This window comes from Gadus morhua, chromosome 23 (genome assembly GCF_902167405.1).
Source record: "Gadus morhua chromosome 23, gadMor3.0, whole genome shotgun sequence".
In the NCBI taxonomy this organism is placed as follows: Eukaryota; Metazoa; Chordata; class Actinopteri; order Gadiformes; family Gadidae; genus Gadus; species Gadus morhua.
Genome location: NC_044070.1, coordinates 19,270,477 through 19,281,125, shown reverse-complemented (window position 1 = coordinate 19,281,125; position 10,649 = coordinate 19,270,477). Strand labels below are relative to the sequence as shown.

Below are 10,649 nucleotides of genomic sequence, written 5' to 3'. Positions count from 1 at the left end.
CAGTAATGTCAGAACAGGACAGAAAAGACACAGACTGTCCTCATACTCTGCTATTACTTTTCACCACTAGGGGTCAGTATTCACAGACCTACCCTGGCTGTATAGTTGATAAGTTGAAGAAATTTTGTGTAGACCTCAGTAAACAGTTTCCTGGTTCATCCATCTGTGTACCTCATTCATTGATTCATATTCATGAATTTCATGTTTAATGAAGAACTATTTGATTAATATAAGATTATATGATTAACTAGATAGCTCTGTGATAATGGGCGCCACAGGTAGCTGAATAAATAAAAACCTTTATTTGTATAAACTGGGTGACCTTTTCCTCCCTCTCAGCTTTCTGTTTCTGATTCCCCGACTTCTACCTCAACGACGACGTGTCGAACTACTGACAGTCTGTTCTCCGTCTGTTCTGCTTGTAAGCTGACCGAGTGGAAGACTCTGTGCTGAAAACTGGATCCACACAAGACTGAACCATGCAATAAAGAGAGAGAGGTGAAATATGTAGACTATACTACCCCCCCCCCCCCCCCCCCCCCCCCCATTAGGTCACCCCTGTCTAGAGCTGAAGTCAAATGTAGTTTTTCATTTACACACCTTGATCAGCTCTGTTTTATTCTGCTGTACAGACTGAGCACTGGTAACCTTTGACCTCTCCTGTGGTCGCCTGTGGAGAGAACGCACACACACACACACACACACACACACACACACACACACACACACACACACACACACACACACACACACACACACACACACACACACACACACACACACACACAGTATCTTTTTAATAAAAATATTTCCTGAATTGTAAATATCAGTCAGTAAAACTACTAGTTTGTTGGAAACTCCTACCTCTCCTCTCTGGAGGGGCGTCCATCTTTAAGGTGAGGAGGACGATCCATAGACCGGTCGCTCTTCAAGGAGACACAGCTTGGTCCAGGGGAGTCTGCCCTCTCCTTCTGGAATCTTATAGAAAAACAAGAACCAGGATTTATGGATGTTTGATAGATGATGTCGTTTTATAATCTTTGACAAATCCTTACCTTTCCTCTCTGGAGGGGCGTCTATCTTTAAAGTAAATAGGACAATCCATAGAGTGGTCACTCTTCAAGGAGACACAGCTGGGTCCAGGGGAGTCCGCTCTCTCCCGCTGCTCTGGGCTTCAACACAACACACACACAGCTTTTACTAAGACTGATGATGGAGTCATGAGATATCAGTGCTGAGCTCTGAGAAGGACAACAGTCACAGACAGTGAGATCCTCTTCTTACCTCTTAGCTTTGCTCTGGCGGCCATGTTTCCCAGACAGAGTGGTTTTAGAGGTAGGAGCCCCCTCCTCTCTCTCCTCATCCATAGTAGACTGGAGACCTGGACACAAACACAATTACATATTGTTTCTCTGGATTCTCTTTAAGTACCAAACATGAAACGACTTCAGTGAAGACTTTCTATCCGTCTCCTGTTTGTCATACACACACTGTCCCTCTGTCTAGAACTACACACTCCATCACAACCTATGTCTAGATCACAAACTCTATTACTCAATCTGTCAAGAGCTACACTCTAATCGCTCTCTATGATCTTCTAGATCACACACACACACACACACACACACACACACACACACACACACACACACACACACACACACACACACACACACACACACACACAATCACTATGCTTCTAACACGTTGATTTAATTATGGACAATTATTTAATTCCCTTTAGATCCGACAGTTCCAAACCATCAATTATTAACTAATGCTACCAATGAAACTCTGACCGAACTGACCTCCCAACAGAATAAAAGTCCACAATACAAACAAACTGTTCTGTCCCGTTCCCGTACCAGAGGATCCGTATATAATCGCCCTCAACACGGTGAAACTAGTTATTGATGTTCTGACACATACTCCTTCATTAAACCTCTTTTACACCACAAACATGGAAACACTGAGCTTGGACTGGAAACAGATTCATTTATTAAGAATAAATTAATATAGTAAGAATACATCTCGTAAGAATACAGGAATTCAGGAAACGGTACCTTATCCTTTCCGTGACGAATCGTGTGCTGCCCGTGTTGAATGGAAATATAGATGCACAAATGCAAGGGAAGGGGGGAATAAAGAGATTTAGGTGTTCACCAAATAACAGAGAAGTGTTTAGAAGCGAGACAGAACATTAACAAAGGTTCTGAGAGTAAAGATTGAGCTGCTGGGGTCCGCTGTGCAGACGGATCAGAAAGAGGAAGAGCTTTTACCACAGCTAACTGCGTCACATCGTTCATGTGAATAGTGAAACTAAAGTAATGGCGCGTTCACATCAAAAGCGAAGGCGACGTGACTTCAATACAAAGTCAACGCATAGACGCGTTCCAGGCGATGGGCGCGTTCGGCTCCATACAAAGTCAAATAGACGCGTTCCAGGCGACAGGCGCGTTCGACTCCATATAAAGTCAACGTATAGTAATGCTGTAGCCTACTTTGTATCGTCTGTGGTGAAATCCTGGGACTCTCACAGTATCAAAATACAACTGGAAAAAAAGAGAAGCTAAGGAAACACTTTTATTTTGAAAACTTTTCTGAGTTAGGGGACAAAAAAGTAAACAGACTTCCCGGTTCATCCACCTGTCTCCCTCATTTATTGATTAATATTTATGAATTTCATGTTTTATGAAGAACTATTTGATTGATATAAGATTCTATGATTCACTAGGTATCTTAAATAAATTAACATAATTGTAACTCGGTAATGTGTCTGTGCGTATGTTAATGTGTGTATGTGAGCGTGTGTGTGTGTATATAGCCCACCAGATTACTTACTTTTGTTTTAGTAGGATATATGCGTATGTGTTCAGACTCCACTGTTGTGTGTGTGGTAATATCCTCCCTCCACACTGATGAAGGGGTGAATGGAGACTCCACTGTTGTGTGTGTGGAAATAACCTCTCCACACACTGATGAAGGGGTGAATGGAGACTCCATTGTTGTGTGTGTGTGGTAATATCCTCCCTCCACACTGATAAAGGGGGGAATGGAGACTTTAACTAAAGGGAAGAATTTTGACTTGTTGTTCCCAACAGAACACAAAGAACCGATCTTCCGTTTGAAGCAATATACAACATGGTTACCCTTTCCCATAGAAACATTATCATAATTTATGATTATGTTGTTGAATCTGCTTTATATCACGTTCCATGTCAGGCATGGCAAAATATTCTGATTTTGGATTCCTTTAATACGATGTTGAAAATATATGAAATATTGTAGTAAAATAGCTACCATCAATCAACAATTAGTACACATTTTATATCAGAAAGTAAATCTTTGTACAACCGGCTTAACCCAAAGGAAGATCTTCCTTTCATGGTTTATGCTGAACCTTTCAGAAGCCCAATAAAATGCAGCATTTGGAGTTCAGTGGAGTATTTAAATCAATCACAAAGTGTTGTACTTCCACTGAACGGGTTGACCCCAAAGAGCACCAACAGCTACGGCCCCCTCTAATCTGACGCTCAGCAGCCCAGCTGAACACAGAGAGGGCTGAGAGATGAACCACGAGAGACACTGATGTTACCTGCTGCTTACCACCGGCACAAAGACCTGCTGTGGGTTTAGATCCATGAACGATATGTCTGTGCACGTGTGTGTGTGTGTGTGGCTGTGTGTGTGTGTGTGTTTTTATGTGCGTGGGTGTGTTTATAGATTAATGAACGATGTGTGGGTGCTTTTATGTTCGTGCATATGTTTGTGTGTGTATATAGATTCATGAATGATGTGTGTGTGTGTGTGTGTGTGTTGTCGTGGCAATTCCTTGACCAGATATTTCGTCTAAGACAGATGAGATTTCCAAACGCAAAAAAGCCCCCAATACTTGTGGACAATTATGATCATATGTATTTATAATAATAGTACAAACAACGATCCATCACAACATGCATCAACAAACAATAGAAAAGGCATGCAATACAATAATCCGAGGCCTCAGATGGGAGCTCGCCCTGCGTCTCTCTAAAGGTTCACAAGGAGAAGTCTGCTGCATGGCCAAAGTCAGGAGCGGTGAGCTAGCCAGAGAGGCTCGCCGGGGCCCAGCTGGTTGGCAGCATTCTAAAAGGTCTCCCCGAGGGGATGTGAGAGGTGTCTCTGAATGTGTGCTGTCCCCCCCCCCCCCCCCACCCTGCTCCTTGGCCCAGTCTCTCAGCGGCTGCCGGGCCCTGCGGAGCCTGGGCCTGGCCCTCCAGCGCCCAGCTGCTGGACTGGCCCCTGGACGAGCTGCAGGACGCCAGCGCCACTTCCAGCCAGCTGCACCGCCTGGTGAGGGAGGCGGGCCGCACCGACCTAGTGCTGACCTGTGACCTGCTCAACTACCACCACGACCTCCTGGACTAGACCTAACTACCACCACGACCTCCTGGACTAGACCTAACTACCACCACGACCTCCTGGACTAGACCTAACTACCACCACGACCTCCTGGACTAGACCTTACTACCACCACGACCTCCTGGACTAGACCTAACTACCACCACGACCTCCTGGACTAGACCTAACTACCACCACGACCTCCTGGACTAGACCTAACTACCACCACGACCTCCTGGACTAGACCTAACTACCACCTCGACTTCCTGGACTAGACCTAACTACCACCACGACCTCCTGGACTAGACCTAACTACCACCACGACCTCCTGGACTGGACCTAACTACCACCACGACCTCCTGGACTAGACCTAACTACCACCACGACCTCCTGGACTAGACCTAACTACCACCACGACCTCCTGGACTAGACCTAACTACCACCACGACCTCCTGGACTAGACCTAACTACCACCACGACCTAAGAGTCCCGGTTGGGTCATCTGTAGTACTCCGGCTGTGATTGGTCCAGCAGGAAGTAGCGCCTGGAGGGGGGCGTGGCGTCCAGCTGACCAATGGGGCAGGAGAGGGGGAGGAGGTTGAGGCGCGGCAGAGGGAAACTGAGGACCCGGGGGAAGCCAGTGAGGGAGGGACGGTTGCGGAGGGGGGGCAGGGCTAGTCCTAGGAGTGTGTGGGGGGAGGGGGGGGGGGGGGGGTATTTAGAGTCATCAATATGATCAATATTGTTCTGATATTTTTCAACACACAATATTATTCAATGTATTTTCCCCAAATCAATATGTGAGTGGTACTGTGATTTCATTATGAAGGTCAGAGGATTCGTCTCTGGAGGAAGAGACACCAGGCAGGAGGACTTAATGCTGCTGTGCTGTTCTGATGCACCCACAACTGTGGAGCAGTGTGTGTGTGTGTGTGTGTGTGTGTGTGGGTGTGTGTGTGGGGGGGTGTGGGTGTGGGTGTGGGGGTGTGTGTGTGGGTGTGTGTGTGAAAATTGGTGGGCTGGCGGTCTGAATACTAACACACCAACACCCGACATCAAACACACCACTGGGGGGCGGGGTCTGTGTGTGTGTGTGTGTGTGTGTGTGCGTGTGTGTGTGAGACTCACCAGCTGCTTTGCGTGTTCTCAGCATGCTGTGAGTCTCTCCAAGACGATGGATAGGCTGAGGGCCGCTACACACACACACACACACACACACACACACACACACACACACACACACACACACACGCAACCACACGCGTTCTAAAAGTGTTTTTATGTGTTTTTGTGTGTCCATGTTTTCCATGTGTTTGTTTGTGTGCATGTGTATACTGTGGATGTATTCTGTGTGTTTGTGCGTGTGTATTCGATGTGTATGTGTGTCTGTGTATATGTGTGTATGTCTCCCATGTGTTTGTGTATATGTGTGTACTTGTGTATATGTGTGTGTTTGTGTGTCTGTGTACTCCGTGTGTGTGTGTGTTGTGTATCAGTGGCCAGGCACCAGGGCGGGGGGGACAGCCTCACGGTGTCGTGTCGGGCCCCTGGGACCCCCTGCCGGGCCCTCCTGGAGGAGCAGAAGAAGTTGAGGACGTCCACGGAGGAGGCGTGGCCTCGCTGGTCCGCCCTCACGTGGTCCTGCCGGTCACAGGAAGGGGAGGAGCCAGACCAAACTAGATGATCCCAGAGGCGGTGATATAATGCCAACAGGTGTGAGTGTGATGAGCCATTACCAATCTGCCTCTTCCTGTGCTTTGGTGACATCACAAGTGGGCGTGTCCCCCTTGATGTATGATGGGCAGATCGATCTACCGGCCTACCCAGTGGACTGTCGTAAAAGCTGCTTATGGTGCGTTGTATGATCAATCCGTCTCGGAGGTCCGAGGACGTTGCCTAGCGACACGCAAGAACACGCCCCTTTTCCTCGGACGGCGCACTTGCTTGCTCGGATGAACTCAGAGGAGGCCGAGCAAAATTCCGAGACAGAATTCAAGATGGCTGCGCCCGGTTTGACTTGAAGTATGAACTGTTGTCATTGTGCTTGGACCGCTTTGGTCGTTTAAACGGCAATTTCAATCACTGGTATTACTGCAATCACTTACAGCGTCCGTGTATCTCTATTATCTCTATTTATGAGCGCCTGGTACCGCGACAACGGCTTTCCGGGTGGCGTCCATGTTTTCCTCCAACAAGGGTGGGCGGGACGTCACATCCGAGGTCCGAGAATACTAAAACCCACCATTATCCATCCAGCATTTGTCTAGGTGGACACGCCCACTTGTGATGTCACTAAAACACAGGAAATGGCGGATTTTCCAACGGATTGTAATGGCTAATCACACACACACACACACACACACACACACACACACACACACACACACACACACACACACACACACACACACACACACACACACACACACACACATAATATCAACCCTTTAACTTGGAGATGATCTTATTGGTTCTCCTCGTCGGTGCTATGACCGGACGGGGCCCACAGGGGGCGCTGCAGGTCAGGGTGCAGACCTTGTATTTGGTCGTCCAGAGGGACAGCCAGCGAGCGGCGCGGTCCTGCTGGACCCTCCAGGCGGGGGCCCGGCCCCGGAGCGCTCTACCCCAGGACTGGAGCTCCGGCCTCAGCCACGTCTCGGCCCCCTGCACCCCCAGCACCTCCAGCCGGGCCCCGGCCGCCTGGCTGGGGCCGCAGGGGACACGCGTCACCATGGTTACAGGTCAGCTACAACATTAGCTATATCACCATGGTTACAGGTTATTAATAAAACATCGACATGGTTACAGGTTAGTTACAACATTAGCTAAATCACCATGGTTATATGTTTGATAAAACTACTAACTATGTCACCGTGGTTACAGGTAAGTACAACATCTAACTATGTCACCATGGTTACAGATTAGTTACAACGTCTAACTGTGTCACCAGGGTTACAGGAGGTAAGTAACAACATCTAACTATGAGAGGGAGAGAGAGAGATGGGGGGGGGGAGAGAGGCGGACCCACCAGAGGGACGGCGTCTGATTGGCCAGCAGCACCAAGAGGTTGACGACATCGCTGTAGCCGCCACCTCCCAGTTGTAGAGCTATGGTTAGCATCTCTCCCACTAGAGCCTGCTGGGTTAAACAGTACAGAGACACTGCATTTAGGAGCAGGTAGGGGATAGACAGTAAAGAGAGGTCATTAAGGAGCAGGTAGGGGTTAGACAGTACAGAGACACTGCATTTAGGAGCAGGTAGGGAATAGACAGTACAGAGACAGGTCATTAAGGAGCAGGTAGGGTTAGACATTACAGAGACAGGTCATTAAGGAGCAGGTAGGGGTTAGACAGTACAGAGACGGGTCATTAAGGAGCAGGTAGGGTTAGACAGTACAGAGACAGGTCATTAAGGAGCAGGTAGGGGTTAGACAGTACAGAGACAGGTCATTAAGGAGCAGGTAGGGGTTAGACAGTACAGAGACAGGTCATTAAGGAGCAGGTAGGGGTTAGACAGTACAGAGACAGGTCATTAAGGAGCAGGTAGGGGTTAGACAGTACAGAGACAGGTCATTAAGGAGCAGGTAGGGGTTAGACAGTACAGAGACAGGTCATTAAGGAGCAGGTAGGGGTTAGACAGTACAGAGACGGGTCATTAAGGAGCAGGTAGGGGTTGGATGGTACCCCCGTGTGTCGGGGTAGGGACAGGAGGAGGTGCTGGGCGATGGCGTGCTGCTCCTGCAGGAGGTGCTGGAGCAGGAGGGTCTTCAGAGCGACCAGGACCTCCCTCTTGGACCGGGAGCCAGGGGAGTCCAGGTGGTCCAAGAGGACCCAGCAGAACCCGTCTGGAGAGAGGGAGGTGGGGACGCACTACACACACACACACACACACGCACGCACGCACGCACACGTTTATCTGTGTATCCAACTGAGGGTACAGGTGATCTACCTGGGGGCGGGGGTAACTGAGGGTGGGGGTACAGGTAAGGGGGGGGGTACCTGGGGGTGGGGGTACAGGTAAGGGGGGGGTACCTGGGGGTGGGGGTACAGCTGAGGGGGGGGGAGGTACCTGGGGTTGGGGGTAGAGCTGAGGGGGGGGGTACCTGGGGTTGGGGGTACAGCTGAGGGGGGGTACCTGGGGGTGGGGGTAGAGCTGAGGGGGGGGGTACCTGGGGTTGGGGGTACAGGTGAGGGGGGGTTACCTGGGGGTGGGGGTACAGGTGAGGTGGGGTTACCTGGGGGTGGGGGTACAGGTGAGGTGGGGTTACCTGGGGTGGGGGTACAGGTGAGGGGGGGTTACCTGACCTGGGGGTGGGGGTCCAGGTGAGGTGGGGCTTACCTGGGGGTGGGGGTACAGGTGTTTAAACCAGCTCTCCTCTGCAAACTGGAGCAGGAACTCCGGGACCCGTGGGGAGGGGGGGTGGGTTGGGACGGGGTCAGGTCTTCTTTCAGACTACAACGCACACACACACACACACACGCACACACACACACACACACACACACACACACACACACACACACATACACACAAACGCACGCACACACACACACACACACACACGCACACACACATACGCACACACACACACACACACACACACACACATACGCACACACACACACACACACACACACACAAGTCATAACACGCGTGTCATGATGTCATGTGAGTCACGTGAAAGGTGACAGGGTATGTGATGGACCTGGTGGGGGTCGGTTCTCCTCATGACGGGAGGAGGTGGAGGAGGTGGAGGAGGTGGAGGAGGTGGAGGAGGAGGAGGAGGAGGTGGAGGAGGTGGAGGAGGTGGAGGAGGTGATGGGCAGGGAGCCTCCTCCCTGATTCTCTCTTCCTCATCTTCATCATCCCGAAGAGGGAGCTCCTCTTCCTCAGTATGGCTCTGCAGAACGACACAGGTGTCATCACGCGATGACATCACACGATGACATGACGATGATGATGATGATGATGATGATGTGACATCATGATGGTGATGAGGATCGTACGATGACATCATCATCATGATGATGATGATGATGATGATGATGTGTGACATCACGTTGAACTCTCTGTCCCTCCTGCGCGCACTGATCCTCAGTGAGGGGGGAGGGTTGCCTAGCGACAGGGTTACCGCGGGCAACCACGTCAGGCCTCTCCGCCGGCCCCGGCTTCGGTTGCCATCCCAGCACAGGGCGCGGTGCCAACACCTGCGGACAGGAAGTGTGCAGTTCAGACAGGAAGTGGTGACTCCACACATCGACCAATGTATCTCTCACCTGGGCTGTAGGTTTGGCTCTCAGGGGAGGGAGGGGAGGAAGGGGGGGAGGGAGCGGCAGAGGGAGGGGGGGAGGTAGGGCTGCGAGGGGGTGAGGGATCGGCAGAGGGAGGGGGTGAGGGATCGGCAGAGGGAGGGGGGGAGGGGGGTCATGAGGAGGTTCTGGGGAACAGAGAAGATCCCTCAGGTCCAACATGTCCGCCCCCTGGTCCATCTACAATAACAGGAATCACAATCAGGACTCTGTTGTTCACCCAGACTCCGCACAGCCACCCCCCCCACCCCCCACCCCCCTTACGTGGTAGATGATGTCCAGGTACGACTGCCAGGCCTCTCTCCGGGTCTCCTGGGTGGCCGGGGGTCTTCCCCGGCTCCTCAGCGCCCCCAGGGTCAGCAGGACCAGGTCTCTGTTCCTCCGCTCCACCCGCTCCACCTCCTGGTCTCTCCTCCTCTCCACCTCCTGGTCTCTCCTCCGCTCCACCTCCTGGTCTCTCCTCCTCTCCACCTCCTGGTCTCTCCTCCTCTCCACCTCCTGGTCTCTCCTCCTCTCCACCTCCTGGTCTCTCCTCCTCTCCACCTCCTGGTCTCTCCTCCTCTCCACCTCCTGGTCTCTCTTCCTCTCCACCTCCTGGTCTCTCCTCCTCTGGACCACCTCCTGGTCTCTCCTCCTCTGGACCACCTCCTGGTCTCTCCTCTCCACCTCCTGGTCTCTCTTCCTCTCCACCTCCTGGTCTCTCCTCCTCTCCACCTCCTGGTCTCTCCACCTCTGGACCACCTCCTGGTCTCTCCTCCTCTCCACCTCCTGGTCTCTCCTCCTCTCCACCTCCTGGTCTCTCCTCCGCTCCACCTCCTGGTCTCTCCTCCTCTCCACCTCCTGGTCTCTCCTCCTCTCCACCTCCTGGTCTCTCCCCCTCTGGACCACCTCCTGGTCTCTCCTCTCCAACTCCTGGTCTCTCCTCCTCTCCACCTCCTGGTCTCTCCTCCTCTCCACCTC

The 10,649-nt window shown here is 51.4% G+C and overlaps 1 protein-coding gene and 1 long non-coding RNA gene across 2 annotated transcripts; both read right to left on the bottom strand.

The window, feature by feature from the left end:
- Positions 1–563: 563 nt before the first annotated feature.
- Positions 564–2,797, bottom strand: LOC115537446 (uncharacterized). The gene is made up of 5 exons (XR_003974805.1): positions 2,064–2,797; positions 1,285–1,381; positions 1,056–1,172; positions 865–978; positions 564–670 (listed from the first exon to the last, which is right to left on the bottom strand). It is a non-coding gene; the product is annotated as an uncharacterized LOC115537446 (long non-coding RNA).
- A 1,399-nt stretch (positions 2,798–4,196) lies between these two features.
- Positions 4,197–10,185, bottom strand: wdr97 (WD repeat domain 97). The gene is made up of 10 exons (XM_030349605.1): positions 9,954–10,185; positions 9,387–9,869; positions 9,086–9,280; positions 8,719–8,832; positions 8,064–8,249; positions 7,409–7,518; positions 6,916–7,084; positions 5,888–6,021; positions 5,509–5,573; positions 4,197–5,060 (listed from the first exon to the last, which is right to left on the bottom strand). Exons 2-10 carry the CDS (start codon positions 9,867–9,869, stop codon positions 4,879–4,881), a joined length of 1,638 nt encoding a protein of 545 aa, XP_030205465.1. The 5' UTR covers positions 9,954–10,185; the 3' UTR covers positions 4,197–4,878.
- Between the last annotated feature and the right edge of the window lie 464 nt (positions 10,186–10,649).

What these genes read in the sequence shown, in the direction of transcription:
- wdr97 (XM_030349605.1), bottom strand. Translation starts at nt 9,869, where the DNA reads ATGGACCAGGGGGCGGACATGTTGGACCTGAGGGATCTTCTCTGTTCC. An exon ending in ATCATGATGATGATGTCATC is followed by an intron (nt 9,281 to 9,386) that starts GTACGATCCTCA and finishes GTCGTTCTGCAG; the next exon opens with AGCCATACTGAGGAAGAGGA. An exon ending in CCCTACCCCGACACACGGGG is followed by an intron (nt 7,519 to 8,063) that starts GTACCATCCAAC and finishes TGTTTAACCCAG; the next exon opens with CAGGCTCTAGTGGGAGAGAT.